The sequence below is a fragment of the Puntigrus tetrazona genome, chromosome 24 (assembly GCF_018831695.1).
Source record: "Puntigrus tetrazona isolate hp1 chromosome 24, ASM1883169v1, whole genome shotgun sequence".
Taxonomy (NCBI): Eukaryota; Metazoa; Chordata; class Actinopteri; order Cypriniformes; family Cyprinidae; genus Puntigrus; species Puntigrus tetrazona.
The window spans coordinates 18,796,857-18,820,583 of NC_056722.1; the positions used below are offsets into that span (position 1 = coordinate 18,796,857).

The 23,727-nt window shown below is 43.0% G+C and overlaps 1 protein-coding gene across 1 annotated transcript in view; it reads right to left on the bottom strand.

Annotated features, from left to right (window-relative positions):
* zfhx4 (zinc finger homeobox 4) overlaps positions 1–23,727 on the bottom strand; it is a 71,889-nt gene that overhangs the window by 38,658 nt on the left and 9,504 nt on the right. The window contains 2 exon segments of the mRNA XM_043226395.1: positions 13,048–13,550; positions 14,591–17,190. Coding sequence (XP_043082330.1) covers positions 13,048–13,550; positions 14,591–17,144 — 3,057 coding nt within the window. The 5' untranslated portion in view covers positions 17,145–17,190.

Sequence of the window (23,727 nt, forward strand, 5' to 3'; positions counted from 1 at the left end):
AAAACTACCACAGGTCTGCGGCTTCATTCGGTAAGAGAGAGGCACCTCGGCTTCCATCCTGCTCATAAAGGCGAATGGAGGGCTGTGAAACAGTTTAAACACACACACACGAGTTCAGGTTTATGTAGTCTAAATATTCACATGCTGCTTTGTGTGTGTGTATAGAGAGGCGTATGAAGGCCTGTGGTGCATTAGCGGACGAGAGTGGAAGCTAAACCCCCGCGTGGCCTCTCTCTCTCTCTTCTCCACTGACACAAAGACCCCTGTTACTCAGGCCCCACTGTATGTGTGTGTGAGAGAATCGCACAGTGCTTTTACTGCCACCATGTTGGTAATATTTTGAAGACGGATTCTAACATTTTCAAAAATGCAAAATTCTAATAATCTATAAATCTGTTACACATTTAGAATAATCAGAATAATAAGTTTTAGTTCTGTCCCCCAACTTTAATATGCACACACACACACACACACACACACACACAAAAGTGTTAAATCTTTCCTAAAGATTAAGAGGAAATCCTGTTTACTTTCTCATGCTAATTCGGCTACTATTTACAGCTATTAAACTGCACCGAAATGCTTTATTTCACTTGGCGTTCTGGCTTCCAGTGGGTCAACTGGTACGAATAAGGTGAACTGCCTCCTTCCCCCTCTGCCTCTAACAAAACCCAAACTGGATTGGTCTTTTTAGGGACAAGCGCGCACGCACACACACACTGAGCTGGTGGGGCTTCCTAAGCTTGTTAATTCTGACAAGAGACTCCAAGCGGAGGCTAGACACAGAAGGAGAGAGAAAGTATTTAAAACAGTGCTTTGTAGGCGAAATCCGAACTGTCCAGCTTTGCGTATTGTTCTATTCAGCTCTAATGTGTTTCAAACAGCAGGGCTCCTGCATTCAGCCCTGCCTGACAATTATGCACTTTAATTTGGGCTAAAGTTTTGCATTAAAATTGTGCAGCAGTGCACCATGCAAGGCCATAGTAGGCCTCCCCTCCACCTAACACACATACAAAGCCCCCAGTCCTGCAAACAGTCCCTCCTCCCTCCCCATTCCCCAGGCAAGCCAAGCATATCAAGTGTGCCTACAGTACTCCCAGACTAATGAACAATGCGTAAAAACAAAAGGCCGAGTGAGGCCTCCATTATCTGATCTTCCGCTAAAACACAAAACCGGCCCTCTACGAGCCCCGAAGGAAGTACCGGCGTGCCTGCAGGTGTGAGCCGGCTAAAAGAAAACCCTTTTGACAAAACAGATTCTTGGACTGTCAGGGATTAGAGTCATGGCACCAGTGGTAACACACATCTTTTCTTTCATAAACTCGGCAGAATTTTCTCACGAGTCTGCAGGGCCGCGCTCCGTAAGGGGCTCTCTGTGGCCATTGAAACGTCTTAAGCTTTAATTAAGTTGAAGTTGTCAGAGGAAAGCCTTTTTGGCACAGATTCAGGGTCATTAATTACAGCTATCTTTGTTTCTTTCCAAAGGGAAGTCCTTCGAAGACATGCAGGGCTACTTGTATGAACTGCCTCCTTGTAAACAGACTCGAACCCGGCCAAAGTGACACATAAACCTCTCGAAGGGTCCTGCCACTCAAGGACAACCGCTACATGTAGCATCTTGGGCCTCTTCTGTGAGGAAATTAAGAGGAGAATGTGCTCGACCTATCAAAAAAACTAAACAAGATCAATCTAATTTCTCATTTAGAACCAGATGTCTATGGAACCTCTGCATCACAAATTCATCTTAGGTAGTCGTACGGTTAGTGAAACAAAAGACACAATGTTCCATTTAGACTTAAGATGTTTTCTGGGAAAAACAGCAATATAATTTGTTTTCTCTGCATGATGACTAAACCTCATTAGGATGAATAACTATCGCTAATAAACAAGCATTTGCTCAAGGGCTATTGGCTAGCTATTGTCGCATTCATATCCTCATACTGCATTTATGTGCATCTTATCCTGAGTTGTAGCCCCTTTTAGCAGCCTCCATTACTAATATTTTCATACTAATATGAAATAGATTTGTGTTGCATGTGAATGGGGCTGACCGCACATCTTAAATTATCCCGAATCACAATCGCAGCCGAGTATCCATTTTTATGGTCCTAATAAAATACAATGCGAGCAGACATGCCTAACGTTTAAAGGCCGAAAGTGTGCGTAACTCTAGAAAATATTAATTTATTCACTATCAGCATTCCTGCTTTGTTTGCTCAAGACCTATATTGAAATCGAGTATTTTTCTTCCTTCTTTTATAGACCCCTGTGGCACCGGTGCAAGCTGTTCAGAGACTTGAGCCTGGGGTTTCTGATTTATGAGGTTTAAGCTTACCATTTTTAGTACTGCCAGACTCACAAAGCCGTTATATACTACCTGCAAAGTTCAAAATGTTTGTGGCATCCCGTAGCAGATTCTGCCCACCGAAAAGTCAGGATGCTGCTAGCGAAGAAAAGAAGGCCTATTTATTACGAAAATAAATAAATAAAAAGAATAAGACTTTGGTTTCTCTCACCTCGACTTGGTTTAGCAGAAAGCTGGAGGATAAATTGTGCGGTGGTTCTGTCAAGCGCTAAGAAAATCTCTGAAACTGCTCCAAGTGCTGTTGTTGTGGGTGGCGAAGAGGCTATCTATGACAATATAGCAGAGCGCTCTCGCCTTTGATGGGTAATTGTTCTAGATTAGCATTTGGCAAACAACCAAGAGTCGAAAACCCCACGGGGTCCAATCATTTTAGCTAACTTATCGTTCCCGGGTGCCCCTCGGCATGCCAAAGAGCACACCCAGCCGAACGGGATCCCTGGCACGGGGGTCTGAGGAGGAACACCCACCTCTTGCTCTCTCTGGGCTCTCAGGACCTAATCAGGCATGAGCTGGGCGACTCTAAAGCAAAGACGCCATCATACCGTGCTGCCAAAACAATGCAAATCAAAGCACCAGGGACTCCCCATCACCTGTCAAACTAGGCCCCAATTCCCAGGGAGCGTGTTTTTCCCTAACCTGACGAGACTTATTTATTTATGCTGACTTCAATGATTACAAAACACCTCTCGTTGCCTTCCCCTCTGCCCGTCTGCTGTTGGCAGTAGGAGACTGGTTTCATTTGTACTGCCTGCAGTGACAAAACAGACTCATTAGTGGCATTCACAATATGGATAAGGGCTGTTTGAGACTGGATGTTTATTCGCTCCGTTCTACTTGGATGACAAGACTCTTTCAGACAAGAAAAGAAAAAAATGAAGGGTTAAAAAATATGTTGTTCCTAAACGAAAACAAATTAGGGCATTCAATTTTTTTTGAGGTCATTAGTGAAGGAAAAAAATCCAACAAAAGAAAACATTCATGAAATAATAATGTTTCTTGAGCATTTTTTAATAAATCCTATCAGCTCAATATTTTGGTTTCTTCCCACCTTTTTTTCAATTCTTGTTTGTATGCTTTCGAAGAGGCACTGGTTTCCGGACCCCAAGCGAAAAAAAAGAGAAAATAAACAAAAGCTTGTTTTGTTCCTCAAAGCATTTTAAACACATTCCAGCCTTACTTGGAGGCTGGCCAGGTATACGATTCCATCAATGCTGACACCGTCCAAACACATGTTACCAGTAACCGCTATTGAGCCCGAAGACATAAATGTAATGTTATATCATGGGTACCGCAAGAGTTGGCAACCTGAGCGAAATTCTTCTGCGAGAGGTATGCCCCCTACATTCCATTCAGAGATTGCGCACAAGGCCACTGTCTTTTCCGCTACAGGCACAAAACAAGAGAGAAAAACCATCTCTTTTCTACTTTCCCTCTCCCCTACCTCAACAAATCCCAAGGAATGCATCAAAGAGCCCCAAATTACCTCCCCTATTTATTTTTTTCCTCCGAATCCGTCTGGTTCATCGTATGTAATTATGGCTTAGGACATTCCGCCAGCGCATGGCTGTATGGTTAGCTGCTTAGGTCATATAATAATAATAATCATCCTTGCAAATGGATGCCAAGTTAAATAAGTGAATTAGCACAATGTGTCTTTCAGCAGCACACTCTCGTCTGAGGTGGCTTGTGGAGACGCAGTAAAGAGAGCGGGACACACCCCGGGGTCCCTCCAAAATGAATAAACCCACAACTGCTGTATCGTCCGTCCAAAGCCTTTCATTTACTGTAATCGCACTCGGACCGGACAGGACGACATACGCCCCATTTTCCCAAGGACACTGGTTTTGCGAAGCTGTGACTACTGCCGTTCGCAATAAGGCCTTCCATTTGTCGATGCAGTCTGCGCCATGACTTTGGAACAGTTCATGTAAATGTTGGCCAGCCAAGCGTGGTCCAAACAGAAATCCACCAAAAACACATAAATCTGCGAATTGACAGTCGGTTTGCGGAAAGTCTTAAAAGAACTTCTGTGTGTTTTTTTGAAAATATTGTTTTTCTTCTCATGTACATTTACATTCGTATTAATCACGTCAAAGTCTGAGTGTGTGTGTTTTACCAGCATTTTAATATGTGGATTGATCCACAACGCAATAATTCATTGATTGCTGCAAGAGCCAATTCCTGTCGACTCACTATTAAAGCAAACAGCACACAGGGCTTTGGGAACCAATCACGCCACAGTTTCATACGCTTCTTGTTGAACAGTAAACAGATGAAGAAGGACGAGTGGAGAGAAATATTTCCATGTGGTGCTAATGTTGTTGATCTGGCATATATCATTAGGCCTACTATAATGTTCCTTTGACAGAAGGAAATGAATGAAAAACTTTAAAAAAAACTACAGAGTTCAGGCAATGGTATTCCTAAATCTTCCCACTGATTCACAGGACTTTCAGACTCTATCGAAGGTCAAATGGAGGTCCTGAAGTAGAAGAACAGTGTGGGTTAACTGGCACCTGGAATACACAACCACCAAAGTCAGAATACTCGTATTTTAAAGACTGTCAACACAGCGAACCAACTCTGTAAAAGGACTACACATTTTTAATGTTCAAGAATGCTGTCTAGGTAAGTTTTGAAACAAACCACGAGACTCTGGTGATGACATCCTGTTGTTGCTGATTGGTAGCCTGATAAATTAACCTTGTGTCTACATAATAGAATCACTGGACTTAAACATGAAGCAGGAGCAATGGAAAATTCCATTTGCATATCACCTCTCACCTCTGTAGTTGATATGGAAGATTAAGAACTAGTCCTTAATCTTCACTCCTCTAATCCTTCCAACCGCTAAGACAGGCACGAGTGTTCGTCTGCTCCTCAAATTGCTTTAAAAGAAAGCAAACTCCCTATGAAAATGGAGGTGTATTTATATTATGGTGATTTAAAATCTGTCGCCTGGACACTTCTCTCCCATTAAATCCACTGACCTTACCATTACCCTTAAAAGCTTTGCCTGTCTCCATCAGAAGGTGAAAAAGACCAGAGGTTCCACCATCATCTCGATGCCACTCTATCACAAAAAAATAGCTTTACTGCAATTGAGCATAGAGGTAAGCCTAAAATCAGGTTTCTCAATTAGCCAAAACCGGATCCAAGTCACAGAACTTTATTTTGAGTAAGACTATGTGACATGTATCACTAGAGTCTGACTAAATACAACACATCATGTACAGCTAATAATAATAATAAAAAAGATTTTAATAGTATAGACACTTTTAATAATTAAGCGATAATATATTTAATTAAATAATTTACATGGTTTACATACAATTGATATGTCTGTTTGTACAATGTAATAATAATAAATGAACAATATTTAATAATATATAATTAAATGAAATAAATTCAATATTTAAAAAAAAAATGAAAATACAGTACAGTTTGCCATTTTTTTGGTTTAAATTGTGCCAGTGGCTCAGCATAATGATAGTAAGACTTGTCTTAATACACAGGAAATACTGTACAGTTACAAAAATTTAGCTAATTATTCAACTGCAATAAAATGTTTCTTATATATATATTAAACCGTATGAACAATGTGCAACAAAATTAAAAAGTAAAAATGTTCATACATTAGAACCCTCCCCCTACATCTCAGCATATGTTTTTAATGCAAACAAAGAGTTATGAGCTCATAGTCTCAGGTGGGAAGCACAGGAAAGGATGATCCATGCGTGTGACCCTCTGCCGGTACAGTACGAGACTGTGGCATTCCGACTAATTATGATGCATGGTCTACGGGCTGAAATCTTTCCTTTAAAATGAGCCCATGCAAAGATGAGACAATCTCCCACCTTGTGTATCTGATAAGAGTGGAATGAGCTCCGGCTCACCGCTGCGTGCTTTCCCTATTCATACTTTTAAACATTAAACCCTTTCATGTTCCATCTGCCTTCTCCCCTTCCACAACAACATAGAGGAGGGTCTCTGATTTGCATCCTATTATAGGAGGGAGGGAAAGAGGGAGGGAGGAAGAGAGCACAGGGATCACGGAGAGGAGCTTGTTTAAAGAGCCCTGCCTCTTGCTTTGCTGCTCTCACTCCTCAATGGGAGCACTTCTTAGTCCAATGCTTTGCATATTGCCTACGAAGATCTTCAGGAGTCGAGCCTGTAGGGGTGAACGCTTTTAACCTGTGCCGTATCAAAAGCGTCTAAGTAAATAACACCTTACCCACCCACTAACCCACACATCAAGAGCCGGCAGGGATATATTAAGAACCTTAAATACATACAGACAAATAGAAATGTTCTAGTGCTTCTAATGCACATAAACACATCAATTCAAACTGCGGTATTGTAAGCTGATACAACTGATACAGCTAATGCCTCAACCACAGTTTATGCAGTTACAACCCATAAAAGGAAAGCTATTGTTTTTTCGCTGAAAAGCCCTAGCCATAGCTTGCATTCCACGGTCCACTCGACATACCACTGGCCACTTTGAAGATTACTGAAATGTTTGCCTTTGTTCTCCGAGAATCACAAAAACCAAGCAGCCTTCTTTTCAAACACACTGCACCTTTAGGTGAACCATTAGGCTTGGAGGCATTTAGTAAAGCATGATATTAATGGAAAAACTAAGGTGAGCAGTCGAACGCTGGAATATTTGTAATTACAGTGCACTGCATTAAACAAAAAGTCCATCCGGATCTGACGGAAAGGCTTTTAACAATTATCAAAATGATAATTCGACGGGTTAATTTAACTAAATGTGGAAAAAAAATCATGGGTGTAATCCCAAACAAGTGAGTGGGACTTCTATCAGATCTATTTCAAAGCATTAAGGATTACTAGTAGCAGTCTAATCCTGCTGAACCTAAGGGGAGGTAAATCGTATTGTGTTGGAAATCCTGGCCAGGAAAGAACAGGAGGTTAAATGAGTTCTTTGCTCTGTAATCGAATATCACACTCTACTTATCTATTCAGTGAGCACCTAATGTTTAAAATCAATTACTTGAGGAATGCTTTCTTGCATTCAGGTCTGTTAATGTGAGCAAAAACTGCCACCCATGACTGCTGCTCTGTCTTCACTCGGGCATCCGTTCTGGGCCGCGGCTCTTATTAAACGACACACGTCAATATTGATCTTAATTCCAATCTTTTCTGCAAACTCTCTCTCTCTCTTTGCCGTTAATTGTTGACCGACCTAATAATCTTCCGGACGATGATTCTTTTTTTAAACATGCAGCCCGTGTGTAGCTACTTAAATAAAATAACCGGGAAAATAAAGGTTAGCAGTGGAAGAAAAATCTCTGCTGAGTTACAGAGGAGACCTCAGGGGAACGTGTGATGTTCAGGCATACATTTATTGTCCAATAATGCTTTCCAGACAAAGTCATATGTTTGCTCTCCGTCTGTGTCTGGAGAGTTAAAACAAAGCTAATTACCTTCAGCCAGCTATTTCACCAAGAATATCATATTATTGCAATTCAAGTCCTTCCACGGCTGGCCTTATCAGAGAACTGTGAGTCATCCTTTGTTAAGCTGGGCCCAAATCCCATGAGAAATGGACGGGTGGAGGGGGCGAGTGAAAAAGGAGGATGGTTAAAAAAAAAAAAAGAGAAAAGAACGAGGAAAAGAAAGGAAAGGGCTAAAAATGACAAACTCCTGCCACTCTTTGTTCCTGGGAGTGCCACGCTCCCCTTCAGGGCTCGGTAAGTCTTATTTCCCCTGCCATGGTTCCCATACCTGTCAGCCTCAATAGCCTTCACAGTGCCTGCACAGAGACAAATGGCCTGACCTGGCCGGCCTCTCTGACCCAGGGCCAACAGGAAGATCACATCTGGTTATTAATATCAGAGCATCCTCATATGGCGGCCCCCCACTCATCTCGCAAGACGGAAAGAAAAGAAAACAGCAAAGCAGGAAAGAACCGAACAGAGAGGGGTGTCTGGGGCACAATGCTTTAAGTTGTCCGTCAGCAAACGTTAGTCCTGTGGGGCCGGTGTGGAGATGACCATCTGCTTACAAGCGGGGAGGGCATGATGGGAGAAATACCTATTAATATCTATGAGGATTAATGACAGCAGGGCCTAGCTGAAGCCTGGGCTTTGTGTTTGCACCCACACTCGTCTGTCTGTATGCTTTAATTATACCCCCTCCCCCTCGCGCCCTCCCCTGAAAGATTCCCATTGTAATCCGCGTGCAGGTGAAAGACGAGAGCGTCTGAATAATCTGGCCCCACTGTTGGGTCAGAGAGGGAGGCTGAGAGAGTGCTGACATACTTTTATGCCTGCAGAGAGTAAGTGGATAAACGGACGCATTTGTGAGCCTGTGGTTTTGTTTGCGTTTGGAAAGTAAAGCGAGGGCTTGCGTAAGGCCGTTTGAATCTGCGCAAAGTCCTCTGGTACTGTGGCGCACCGGCTCTTATTGACAAACAGCTGAGACCAGGCAATGTCCACTTTTCAGTTTTTTTTTTTGTGTTCATATCCTCCCAGGCTTGGATGCTTTCTAGATCATGTCTAATTATAAAGACAGCGTTAGAATAAATACTGTTACATAAACCAAATCTATAAAAAATAATAAGCACTTTAAGCAGCAGTTCACCCAATAGTATGTCATTTTGTATTATTGCTTCAAACCTGTAGGAGTTTTCTTTAATGAAACACAGAAAGTTTTGGACCAAATTGACTCTTTCACTATACTGACAAAACCAGCTAACGCGTTTTTTTTTTTCAAATATCTTGTTTTATGTGCATGCATGTGTGTGTTTCAATGTTCTGCAGAAGAAAGTAAGTCATGCAGGTTTGAAATAACATGAGAATGATTAAATGTCAGAATTTAAATTTTTGGTGCTCGCTGGTCTGATTCCAGCCGTATTTATTAATAAAATGTGGAAAAAAGACCCAAAATAAAATGCAATGTGTGCTAAGGGAAAACGCCAATGATGATGATGATGCTATATGAAGGTGCATGCAAAACAGATCCTCCCCGTTCCTCTATAGCACAATGGCTTTTTATGCAAATACCCTCAACTCAATCTCCTGTCCATTTTACCATCAGATCGGGGGGAAATGACAGACAATAATTTGAGCTGCATATATATGGGGCATTTGATTTTCAAATGAGAAGGAGTGAGGCTGACCTTCAGTAATGAATGTGCTGTAATATAATGTGCCCATCAACCGGCAGCCATCTTGCTTTAGAAAGATAGAGCAAAAGGCAGAGAGAAAAAAGGGGGAAATGAGGAGGAAATACTGACCTTCTGGATGAGAATAATAAAAAAAAAAAAAACACGTCAAAAAAGGGGTTGGGATAAGTCTTTGATAAATCTGAAATTCCAGTCTCCTCACTCTCGCATTTTCTCCTCCTCCCTCTTTTCTCTGCTCCCCTCTTTTAATTTCCCCTCTCATTTCCCTGCCCCGACCAATGGTGTTGCCATCCGTATCATGGATAATGAGATGGGCTATCTGCCTCTCCCTGGGGACAAGGCCACGGAAAGCCAGTCGCTGCGGCTCCATCTCCCCGCCTGCCTCCGCCAGAGAGAGGTGCATTATGTGTGCCACGGCCCCTGTGGCTCAAAACGGGGAGAAAGGAGACAAGGAGAGAAAAAAAAGAAAGGAGGAGGAAGAAAATACAAATATGGAAATGGAGCCTTGGACTCCAGACAGACACAAAATTCTGCTTGACTGATGACGGATGCTTCGGGAGGGGGTGGCTGCTGTAATTAAGCAGTTCATAGCTCCTGACGCGCAACTGGGGGATACATACTGGACATCCTTATGTGCTGCACAGAAGCCTCCGGAGAGAGGAAGTACAGAGAGAGAAGGGAATAAAGACAAACAGAGGGGGAGGGAAAAAGAGTGGGAGATACAAGAGAAGAGCATGGCGAGGACCACCTGGTGAACAGGTGCAGGTTGGTATCTGGCTTTCCCCCCGCTTCCAACACACTGACCATGAACATTCTTGGCTTCAAATGACCCAAGTGCCCAGTGCAAATCGGCTCTTTGGAGCAAAACACATTTCTCACCGTTTCTTAATCAAGCGTTACGCCGCCTTTGAAAGGCCCTGACAGATTTACACTTGACTACATCTGCGTTTATTTGAGTGGTTATTAACGATAATTGTATAACGACAATATATCATTATTGTAAGCTAAAGCCAAACACTACGAGGTCAAGAATGTGTATTGTATTTATTTTAACAGCCGAATTACAACATAACAGTGAAAAAAAAAATCAAGGCTGTTTTAGGTGTGGGCTTGGGAGTTTTAAAACCGCTTAGCCTTTCACAAAAAAAAAAAAAAAAAATACATTGCACTGCTAATGTAATTGAGGCCTTTTTTAATGTCTGGAAAATCTGAACTCCCCTCCTTAAAAAAATGTAGGTACAAAGCTGCAATAAAAATACTGAATATGCTTTTTGTTTGTATCCTCAATCATTTCGGGCTATAAAGATACTTTGTGTTCTGGGGCTCATATGGAAAGGTCATCAATACTTTGTTCTTTAGCACGCTACCCTTTCACCTTTGAACATAAAAGATGAGGTGTTTTTCTGGTCAAATAACGAAACCTCTTTTTCTTTTTTTACAACATTTACTACCAAATATACATGAGCGAAACGGGCCGGTTCCTGCCAAAAGCATTAGAAGCCGCATCTGTAGAACAGATTTCCCTCTCCCTGGGTAAAGGTGGGGGCGCAAAGAGATGAGAGAGCCAGAGCAAACCCCCTCACCCCCTGTGTGTCAAATGGACACCCCTCTCTCGCAATCAAAATTCAGCCCCATCACCTGTTCTGACACTTCTTAAAGTGGGAGCCAATAAAACTCAAAAGTGGGCATCCATTTCAGTGCTAATGTTTTCAGTTTTTTACCTCAGCAATTACTTCTAATTAAAACCATACAAAACTACAGATTTGATTAGATTACATGTATATGCTGGTTCAACATTAAAATTACAATATCGGGAGTATTTTAATTCTACATGCCCTACATAGCCACCTGCTGTTCTAAAAAAGAAAGTGTAGATTTTAAAAATGTATCTCTTTTGCGAAAAATACAGGTAAACTCGAATTAAACATTTCATGATGAACGCAAACAATCATGTCAATAATCAGGCAGTGACCCAACCACACGTGCACGTGAAGAAACAAATCTACTGCCAGACTTACTAAGATCATAGCTAAGCTAGGCCTTTCTCTTCCTCTAATCTCCAATCTATTTGTCTTTCGATGTGATCCGAAATGCTCTCTGTTGCCATGGAGCCTTTTTATTTGCTTAGAGAATTAGCCAAGCCCCCTGACCCCCCACCCCTTTCTAAACTGCTAAGGATTTCAAAACATTCCCATGGACTGCGTCTTTAATGCCAGGCCTCCAAATACCACATGCGATTCTTTCAGCCCTTTATTTGCCTCATGCTGACTTCACCCATTGGAGGATTTGCTCTTTGTTGTTCAGTTACTTGCGCTGTATTTCTAACACTTTCTAACAAGTCCCACCATTTTTTATTCCGAGAAGGCCTTTTTCACATTTGTTTCTGACTCAACTCTTTTTAAGGAGGTTCTCGATGTGAAAGTGACAGTTGTTGTGTTTTCCTTTTAAAAACCCTTTTTGAATGACTATGTGTGTAATTGAGTCAGAGTAATGAATTGTTCGCATTATTGCTATCATTACAAGGCTGCCAATTTTGTTTGCAGTCTAGCCATTGTCAGCTGCTAAATTCACTTTTCTAAATATACAGCTGAGTCCGGCTTACGAGCACACACAAGTCAAAAGTGACTAATGCTGGTCAATAGATCCTCATTAAGTTAATACAGTTTATCCAGAGGAGTCCACTAATGTGTCTGGGATGTGATGCTGGTCTATGATTTCAGGATGTTAGTATTATTGTTTCAGGCAATCACACAAGTCCAGTAAGTCAACACCCAAATGCACTTAAGAACAGGATGAGGCTGCAGTGGCCTCTGTTCAACCCCCACCTCTGTGGATCAGTTATCTGCCTTAGGCCTTGAGCAAAACAGTCAAATATGACCCACAAATCAGAAAGAGAATGTCTGAAATGTCTGAAAGATCATTTGTATGTAGAAAAAAAAAAGTTAAACACAGGGACGATCTAAAGAAAATATGAACTTTTTTCTCTTTCTTATGCATGCATGTTAATAAACACGCAGTCACGTGTTTAAAATTTGTCAGTTGTTCAAATGATGTTTGTTGTTATACACTGGTTGATAGGGCAGCTTTCCTCTGAGGTGAAAATTCAGTGAAGCGCTACCACAGCGGCCAACTGTTAAAAATATTGATATTTCTGGCATAAATTCAATTAGGTTTGATTTCTGAAAGGCATCGTGTAAACAGGCTGACTGGCATATTCCTGTCTTTACAGGAAAGAGAGTAGAGGAAACTGGAAAAAAGGAGAGCATGGAAGGCCAAATCAAATTTAAAGCTGGACTAATGACATCTGACATCATAAAAAAAAAAACAAGGTGCTAGAAAACAAATGTTCACTGTTTGTACAGTAGTCTCCTGACCATGGCCTGACTCTTTGAAATACAGTGATAAAATAGATATAATGCAATAAAAAGTTAAACAAAAAGTAAATATTAACCCATGTGACACCCGAGAACACACAGAACTAGTACAGTGGGTCATGACACAGTTCAACACAAAGTAAAGCATAGCTGACCTTGTAGACCTTCAGCGCCGCTTCGTGCCTCTGGTTGGTCGCATGCAGTCTCAGCTTCTCCACACTGTTGCTGTAGTAGTCGCAGGCGTTACACTTCAGGTGCACAGGGTTGCCGATTGCAATGCACTTGAGACGCCACTGGTTGGCTTTGCCACCTTCCTTGATGTGGGCCACCAGCTGATACTTCTGCATGTGCTTGTCTGTCTTGCAGTGGAGCTGGAAATTGGCCTTGAGCTGTGTGTTGTAGTTGCACAGCTTGCACTGGTAGACATCTCCCATCACAGCCCTCCACTCCTCTTCCGGAAGCGATCGCTCCGCTGCCACGTGCCCGCTGAGGGCCTCCAGGCTGTCAGAGCTGAATTTGTTGCACACCGCGCACTGGAAGAGCTTCAGCAGCGGGTCGTTGATGCAAGGTGACAGCTCCCCAGCAGAGAGGACGGACAGGTCATCACCCATTAGCTGACCACTCGCAAGACGCAGCTCCGCAGGCAGCTCATTATTTACTGCAGGGAGAGAGAGAGAGGGAGAGACAAGGAAAAAGAGAGAGAGAGAAGGGTGGGGGGTGAAGGGAAGAGGTGGGGCACAGTTACAGGGAGGAGAAAAAAAGAAAAGGTTTTTTTTTTTTTTATTATTAAATGAAATTTAAAAGGAGCTGAGAGACTGGTGTAGGGCACCCATACAAAAGGATTTGATAAAATAAAACCCCAGTAAGGAGTATGGCTTTTATAAAGCCTTAACTATAAAAAGCTATAATAGGATTGAATCAGGATCAATTACAATCATCCCTTTCAAGTTCTAAACTCCCTCATCAGATAGCTTTAATTACTCCTACCAGGCATTCCTGAGTTTGTACTCAGGCACGTTTTTTTTCCTCTTCTCTCTTTAAAGACACAAAACTGATCAATATAAAACGAGCCTGGCTCAACACTAGTCCTAAAAATTAAAATGATAAAAACAGATCATCTTACATCTAATTGTAATTTAGTTCTTTGATCTCTGCACTTTTAGAAGCAAACTAGACCATTTCTCATACCCTCAACCCCCTGGAAAAAAAAAGCTTTGAATTTAATAATTACACAAGATCAAGACAAGGTACAAATATAGCATTTTGTTAGATGAGAGTTTCTGAGTTGCTGGATGAAAGACAATGTTTTTTGTGGAAACAACATTTCTTGACATGATAAAGTATATGTGTCAGTTTATACTACGTATGGAGGTAAAGATCCATGAGTTTAATGCACAAGGGTATCATCGGCTTTCAGAAACAGCAGAAAAGGCTGTGTTTGGTCTTGACTGACAAAGTGAAAGAATAAAACTGCTGCTGTATGTTGTGTGAAAGCAATCTGCACAGTACAGTCCATGTTAAGACGAGGGCTAAACTTAAGAAAATTAGGAAACATGTTCTCACATAGCAGCTCAAATCACAGAACAGGTCGAAAGCAGGACACAATAATGACAGGAGTAATAAGACCAGAGTCAGTGAAGGAGACAGAGAACAAAAGAAAGTGAGTGACAAGCATATCCAAGGAGGAAAACTACTCACCGTGACCAGGAGCCAGAGCTGCAGCAGTGCTAGGGTCAAGCTGGAAGGGGTTGATCATCATCTGTGGGTCTGAAGGGTTCTCCAGTTTCATACCGGTGAGCCCGATGTTCTGGGCCAGGTAGTACTGGTAGAGCTCGGCCTCGGCCGGCGCCAGGCCCAGATGCAAGTTGTGCTGGATCTGCTTCATGTTCTGCTGAAGAAGCATCATGTTGTGCATGTGTTTCTCACTTGTCATATGGATGCGCAAATTGCGAGCCACGTTGGTCTCATAGTCGCAGACCTCGCATCGCCATGTGGGTTTCTGTTTAGGCTTGGAGGGTGAGGGCGTGCCGCAACCGGTCAGGGTGGCGTTGGACACAGGAGCAGCGTGGTTGTAGATGGCTTCCGTTCCTCCGTTCTGCAGCGTCTGCACATTGTTGAGGTGCTTGTCCGACTGCATGTGTATGCTAAGGTTGCCTTTGGTGGTTGTGGAGTAGTTGCACACCTCGCAGCGGAAAGGCTTGTAGCCGCACGTGTAGCTCTCACCCCGGGCAAGTCGAGGGTGAGGCTGGCCCGTGCGGCAATAGACACAAGAGCCTCCAGACTCTGGGTGCTTCTCCTTCATGTGAGCATCCAGGGTCTGCTGGTACTTGTAGTGCCAATTGCATTTGGGGCATTTCAGCGTCTTGCAGGAGTTCCGTGAGTGCATCATGGTCATATGACCACCAAGTGAACGCGAGGAACCTAAGACAGTGTCACACTTGGGGCATTCAATTCCACTTCCAGGAGAGCCCTCTCCTGGGCCGGGGGTGCCAGGGGTGCTGGGAGTGGCAGCATGCTGGTGCAGAGGGCCTGGGCTTTCGTCGTCTCGCCGTATCATGTCGAGAGGAAGAGATGGCGGACTGCCATCCCTGCCGCCATTGGAGTCGCAGCCGTCTTTGCTGCCTCCGCTCATGGAGTCATTGCTGTAGTCCAAGCCGGCAGCAGCTTGCTTTGTCTTCTCTAGGTCATTGGCAACAGTCACAGAGGAAGTAGTACCCCTTTCAGTAAATTTTAGCACACTGGACGATAAAGGAGAAATGCTTTGGTTTAAGAGAGGGAAATCTTTGCTACTGGTACTATCCCCAAGTTCACAAACGCCATCGTCATCGAGCTCGTTCAAATACATGTCTTCGTCCTCCTCGGCGTCGGCCGCATCTCTGGGCTCGCTTTTGATGGGGAGCTCACCATTGGCATGCAAAGTGCTAACGTCCTTCTGCCGTTCACAGTTGCTCTCCTGATCCCTGCACCCAGCCCCTGGCGACGAACGCTGGAGAGACACGGAGCCGACAGGGGACTTGCGTGCTGAGGTGGCCGCAACCCCGAGGTTTAGTTCAGCCTTTGGCATCTGGGCACTCCTGGGCGACTGGTCTGCAGAAGATGCCAAACTGGCACTTCCTTTCAGGAAGGCGAAACCAGCCTGCAGGGAATCACCGTTTTCCATGTGAAAGGTGTTCCACAGGCTGCGAATGCCTGGATCAGGGCCCATAAAGTTTGCAGTAGAAAAGTGTGGTAACACAGAATTGTTTTTTTTTGGTTCCAGAAAGCTTATAAGAGGTTCTTTGTCTTTACCAATGCCCTGTATGATGGCAGAGACATATTTATTACTAAGGAGCTTTTGCTCCTGCTCATTGAGGGTCATCCGATGATCATGCACAGCATGGGTTACAAATGACCTACTATAACCAAAAGACAACTTGCACAAGAAACACATCAGAATAGGTTTCCTTTTCCCATCACTAATGCAACCATCAAATTTAGACAAGTCCACATTGTTTGGAACATCTTTGGACACACAGGAGTTTTTGGCTGCGCCATCAATGGTAAGATAGTCTTTATCACTCTTGTGTCGGAGATCGTAGACACGGAAACTGTGCAACACAGGACCATCTCCTGCTAATGCTGAGGTATTTGGGAAAGCCTGATCGGCCGTAAATGGTTTCCCGAGGGATGAAGCGATGTGAAAGGTATTGATCACTTGTGGATAAAAGGACATGGGGGTTGTGGCCGACTGCTCAGTCTTGTCCCCGGCAGCAGTTTGGGAGTTTGAAAACAGTGCTGGGGAGAAGAGGCTTTTGACCCCTGACTGGGCATTCTGGCCACCTTCTTTGGAGTCCTCAAGAATAAAAGCTGAGCCATCTGGCTGGTAAACTATCTCTCCTGTCAGGTTCTCTACATCGCTGTCCTCAAGGTCGCTGACCTCGCTCTCATTCTCGTCCTTCAGAAGAGGAAGGCGAGCGTTCGGGCAGTGGTGCTCCATGTATTTTTGTAAACTCGAGAAGGAAGTGGCACATTCGTTGCAGGGGATCTCTTTAGTGGCCGCACCTATCGCATTCTCCGTGCTCAATCCCAACACGATCTCTCGACGGCTCTCCTCCGTCCTCAGGTTGTCATCCGCAGGGCTGTTTTCCTTGTCAGGCTCCATCCCAGGGACTTTCTCTGGCACCTCATTATCAAGATGTGTCGTCTCACGTAGCTTTGATATCTGCTGCCCATTTTCCTGCCTTGAGAGAGAAGGGGAATCACAAGTTTCCATGGTAATCGCTACATGGGGATCTCATTTCATCCAGCCTGTCAGGGACCTGCATAAATAAAAAAACAAAAGAGAGCAAAGACATATTAGAACGTGTATAATGATGGCGCACCTGATCTTCAGCATGTGCTGTCCTTGATGATACAGAGAGCATTCCTGTGCGGCAATTACTCGTAAATCAGCTCAAAAATGAGCAAAGGAGACCAATCTAGAAAAAAGGCTATATGATTTTGAAATGCACAGACAGACACTCCATTGATTGTAGCAGAGGTTAACAAGAGGTTTCAATTGTTACAAAAAGTGGTTTAAGTAGGAGAGTTTTTCAATAACACGTGCAGCACTCCCCTTCAAATCAGACCACTCCCACACAAATGTTTCTGTGAGCCCCTTTATCACTGCAATATAATTACAATAAGCAAAGAAAAGGGGTGTGGACAACCACATTCAAATCATGACCACTTTGGCAGAGAGAGGCGGTATTTCTTTGGTTCCTATGTTACTCAGTAAATCAGCTTACACCAAATCTTCCCTCTGAGAGATCCCCCAGCAGGTATCTAACAAGCCCTGATTAAGCAGCCATCCAAATTCTAACCCACGCTTTGGCCTCTCCGACAATCACCTCAAACTCAAATTAATATTTAGCACACCCAGTCCAGTCACCCCGGGAGGGCCATCTCGCAATTTCTTTTCACTTTTTTTGTTTTTCATTTTTCATCCTTGGCAGCCCACAAAAACCCAAGCACATAAAGCACACCATTTGAAATACCATCGCGATGTTATCTATCCTGGATGGCTGCCCATCTCCCAACCGTCACTGCCTCAATCAGGGTCTCTCCTGGCTTTCACAAATCATACGCGCACCTTGCTGATGAAAACCCTTCAATCATACTTTTTTTCTTCTGTACCACAGACAATTTATTCTCAAGGCTGGCAATGCAGATTCAAAGACTGGGACAGAGCTTGGACACTGAAATAGAGTTGGATCTAAAGCGTATGTGCCTACCATGCCCAGGCTCGGCGAATGAGGTCCAGAGAGCAAAGAAAAACCCAGCTGCTCCAAATTTTAAGGGTGATATCAGTGTGTGCAGAAGAGTTAGAGATTTGTGGTGAAGGCCAACAATGACGGGCTTGCAACTGCTGTGCTTTCAATTAAAATGAAATACACTCAAGACAGACCCAGAATTTTAAAACGGCAGCCCTGTCTGCTGCGCCAGGCTTTATTTTCTAATTATTCTCAAGAATATAGGAAATCTGATAATAGCTTATCGAACACAATGCAATTTGGAAAAGCGTTTTTTTTTTCTAAATGGAAACGAGGTTAAAAGATGATGCAAAATTAAACAACAATTACAGCCATGCCCTCTCCACATAGCTCTGTGCAAATTCTTTTTTTTTTTCGCAGATACCTGTTTTGATACAAAGCAATATTGAGAGTCATTTAAATTAAGCCTTGGATAAACATGTTTGGGATATCATATGTATATTACGCATAGAGAAATAAAGAATTAGGATACTTCTGCTAATAATGCAAATAAGCAATCACATTAATGAAGTTAAAATTAAATTGTATAATAAACAAATGGTGGGGGTGATCTGCACAATGCACTGCTGTGAAAATAAAGACCTGAGATTGCTCCCAAATGCCCTGAGAGCAAAACTACGCAGCAATTAGTGCAAAATTAGCACCTATTAGAATTAGCTTCACACAAGAAAAGAAAAAGGTGTGTATGTGTGCAGTGGCGAAGAGGGGCGGGGGGTCATTTATGCAAGCCGAGAGGAATGTACGTCTCCAAAAACACACGTTTGGCAGGGAAGCGAGGGCTAGATTACAGTGTTCTCCTGTGATAATTTCTGCATCTCCCGGTGTAAGATCACAGAGCCAGCAGCTGTGCCTCCAGGGCCTGTGGGCGCTGGGTGAGTGTGTGAGCCGCACACAACATTCCAACGACGTTAACACAAAACCCACTGCACATCATAAAACAAGCAACCTTCACAAAACACACACTCTCCCTCATGTGTCTACCTTGTCAGCGGCTGCCTGTGATTTGTTTCTGTTTGAATTCAGCCTTTAAAGGGTATCAAATACAATATGGAAGCTGTAATTATACAACCGGCTTCCTCATTCTCTTTTTTCTTTCTTTCAGGTAGCAGAAAAATAGAATTTATGCAGAGGTTGTGTGTTCAACTGTGCGTGTTTGTTGCTTGCCTTCGGATCTTAACACACAACATCAGTTAATGCGGGTCCGGACATAAAACGCGCAGTTTGAGATGAATTATGCATTTCTTGACACTTGAAGTGCTGAGAGAGATGCCTCCTCTGGATTTGCCTGTGTCTCTACATTTTTGGCTATGCATGTGAATCATTACATGCCTATGAATTATAAAGCAAGGCACAAAAGAGCTAAACAGCTCAGAGCTACGCTTGTTTTGATACGAGGCAAGTATCCGGGGATGCTGAGAGCACCTCTAGCTTTCATATTGATATTTTGCATCAGAAGGCGTTTCATTGACAATCAGCCCGGTAACTTAAGTGTGCCCATCAATTTCTTCTCACAAAAATAAATATATAAATCACTGTTTGCTACTGCAAAGTCACTGCATATTATCCAGACATCCTCAAGCGCTCAAGATGCCTGACAAGAACGACTTTAAAAGAATCATATGCAGGCATCTTTCTTCAAACCAGCTCAATCTCAATTGTTAACATACTCGCTTTTCCACCCAAAAGGCAGAAACTAGTCTTAAGTACGTACTTTGCTATTAAAAGGGGCTCTATGTTCTTTTTGACTGCATTTTTCCTCTGTTAACACCTTTTTCTATACACCGTTCTATAATTCCTCCAACGTGTTGTAACTTAACTGTGAAACAGCTTTTCTCTCTTGTCTTACTTTCCCTCCTTCTATTCGGTCTAAAAAGCAAAGGCTACAAAAAGAAAAAGGAAAAAAAAACAAACACTAAGCTCTTTTTCTTGGAACTGAAAGAACGCTCTCTCAAAACAATGAGGACAGATCTCATTGCATGGAAATGGCTCCCGTTCCCATTAGAAGAAAAAGATGGCAAACAGTGTTTCTACCTCTGTTTTTTAATTAAGACTGTCTCGGCTTCTCTCTCGGTTCTCTGTGGAGACGCTGCCTGTGAAGTGATTAAAAAGAATGTGATCTGATCAAGAGACGGGAATAATGGAGTAGGAATGCTAGGTTTACCCGAGTGCTAAGACTCCCCCTGAACCAACCCAGCCACAAGAAAAAGGATTTCACTCACCCTTTCTTCCCTAAATAGTTTTTCAGGTCGTCCTTTTTTTTTTTTGAGACATAGACAAACGTTAAACGTTAGCGTGCACATATGTGTTACGCGTTACTGAAGTGGAACTGCAATACGAGCACGAAAAAAAAAAAACCTGGAAAAATAGGTAAAACGCCTCGGAATTATATCCGATTTAGGAAAGGTCACCTCAGCCTCTGCTGGGGCTTTTCTCAACACCAAATCCTCTATCAAAATGTCATAGTGAGTTAGGGAAAGACAAAGGAGAGTCACAGCATGCAAACTGCACATATATCTAATCCTAACAAAGGCATGAATGGGCCTTCACAAGTCTAATTATACTTGTTTATTTGTTGCCATGCAGAAAGAACTGATGAAAAATCCATCAAAGTGGTATTATCCAAACATCAAGAGCTTCTCTGGCCTCCAAGGACACCAGGAGGCTTAATTCTTTCTTGTTTAAGTCCAAAAAAAGAGAGAATTGCAAAGGGGAGTGAGAAAAGGAGTGGGGGAAAAAAAGCGGTTTTGCATGACCCTTTTTTCACAAAGGCTTTTCCCGACCCCGTCGATGCCCAGAGGTGTAACAGTAGAAGCAGGATATCTCCCCTGTGCCATAACCACATTTAAGGGCCTCATTTTCAATACGCAACATATCATTACTGTCGGGTGTGGCAAATCCACATCAGCAAAAAGACGACTATTTAGCTGTTGTACAAATTACCTTTCTGTGGCTGGCGTTTAACAAAAGAGTCAAACGATTTGAAGCACAAAACAAGTTAAGCGCGAAAAAAGTCCCGTTTTCAAATCTCTAAAATCTTACTGTACTAAAAACGAAAGAAAACTGGAAAAAAAAAAACACGCATCACGTGACGTGAGTTTTACATACAAAATTACTTCAAAAAGACCCTTTAAATGAGGGGAAAAAAAGAGTGCCTGGGTTTATACGACTCCCTCTCCCATTCGAAAACTTTTAACAGGAGAGGCCGGTATCAAAGGGAAACATAATCTACATAGCTAATGTCTTTTCTCAATTCAAAGCAGAGAAGGCTGCAATTTCTCCTCGCTGGCAATCTGGAAACACTCTGGAGTTAATTACGCCTGATTCGAAATGAACCGCACAAACAAAGGCCAGTCTATGTCCAGACTATTATACTGCATTAACCGGCTTTAAGCTTCCTGCGGATCGTTCCGAGGCTCTTCCATTACCCACCCCTACCGTCCCGACACGGAGAGAAAATGCCTGCACACCCCGGATTAATGAAAAGGAGCGTAAAAAGAATGTGTGACGACCTCTCCCGACACAGTGCAAACTTTCAGTCCAAGTCACCGAAAAAAGGGGAGAAGGTAATTAAGTTTGAAAGAAAAGGTCCTCGCGACAAACAATGAGGCTGTGTCTCTGGAGGAGCGCAGGGGGGCGAAAAAAATCATTAACATTCTTTTTCAACTGAGAAAAAGAGAAGGAGGGGAAAGGGGAACGTATGCTGGCAGGTTCCCCACTAGTCTTCCTCTTTAGCCTTTTTTTCACCCCACATCTGGTTTCACATCTTCTCTGGTGCCCGTGTCCACGTGACACAGCAGATCATCTCCTTAACCCCACCTCTCTCTCTCTGGCTTCAGCTCTGCAAAGTTAACTTCAACAGTTAGAGAGCGTCACAGAGACAACCACGCAAGTTTGCCCACCTGAGACCCATCAGGCATATTTGCCGTGTGTGTTTTGCTAAGAGAAATAAGCCAGATGCAAATCAATGCGTCGCCCCTGGTGAGTCTTACGGCTTAATTAGTAAAGCAGATATGCTGTTTCCTCTTTATAGTAATGGCACACAAACAAATACAAACACGCACAGGCACTGACAGAGAATATGACTAAACACACACCGACTCACTAGAAACGCGCATATCTCCGAGGAGGCACTGACTAAAATTAGAGCTGTTTTCTCTGATTCACTGGCTTGACGTGAATTCATCTCGTGATCTTTCTGCTGTCCGCACAAGCACGAGTGATGAATATGTTTGCTTTCTGCTTTGCTTTTTTTTTTTTTCCCCTCTTCGCAGGAGGGGGGGAAAAAAGTTCAGAGCGTTTTCCCTTTGTGCGTATGTGTTGTGTGTGTGTTTTTTTCCCGTTCTCAACAAGAAAAGCAGAGAATCTAATTGTAGCTTTGCCAGTCCGTGTTCAGTAATCACCCTCTTTGTCTAGTTTTTGCCGAGCAGGATTAGAGTTAAAATGATGACTGACTAATCCCTTGATTTCCCTGTGCTAAATAAATATTAATCTACTGGTCAAACATGTTCTCGTGGAGTACAATACATACAATATGAAAGCGCTTACCAGTTACATAAATCGTAGTTTTACCCACATCTGTTTGAAAGCGCTGCCCCCTTCCAATACATAAAAATAAATAAAGCGGAATTAAAAAACATCAGTCCTGCAATTGAAGTTGTCCGAAAGAGTGACGCTCATGTAATCACATGCTTTGTGCTGGCTGCTTTCAAATAAGTCCTACAAACATGGCTTACATAGAAAAGATGGGTGCATGGACCAAACGCGCACACACACACACACACACGCACACGCACACGCACACACACACACACACAAAGTCAAACACAGGCCACATATTTCACCTCCAAAAAACACACGGGAGGGGGTGAATTCACCGTTTAACAAGCCATCTAAAAATATACCCCGTTAAGCCTGTCGGACAGGTGTTATATTTCTACGGTCGTCCTCTGTTAACTAACTTTAACCTGATGAATGTTTTGACACGCTACCATGTGGGCCGGGAGCGGTAAGCAGGCGCCATTTGGAACGAGAGCCCATTTTTCGTGCACAGATTTTGACCTTTCCGTGCTGTCATTTTCCCCGAGAAACAATAAAAGTTTAAAGTTCAAGCTGCTCAGTAAAGACGGAGCATCCAGCCTGCCGGTCCTGTAATTATCTAGTATTATAAACATAATCACAGGCCAGGTATCCCTGCATGCATTCCAGCGCCGCTAGCTATGCGCTAACCCTAGCGTTCTTCACGCAGGAATTTCACAAAACATGTCAAACAATCTATTAAAGCATGAATTACTGCTAACTAAGTTCTCCCGTGCAGGCCCTAATGCCTTATATGGCAGTACAAGAGATCGTGCTCTAGATCTGCCTAATTTCTGGAGCCAGAGAATTACTAATTAACTTAAGGTTTGGGCCTATATTTAATTAGAGAGCTCTCCAAATGAACTTTAGACCAAAGGCATTTGCTTTTTAAACAAACTCTGTTCTGACAGCTGTTGTGAGTTTACCCTTGTATGCCCACAAAAAAACATTTATTTTCAGAGCCATCAT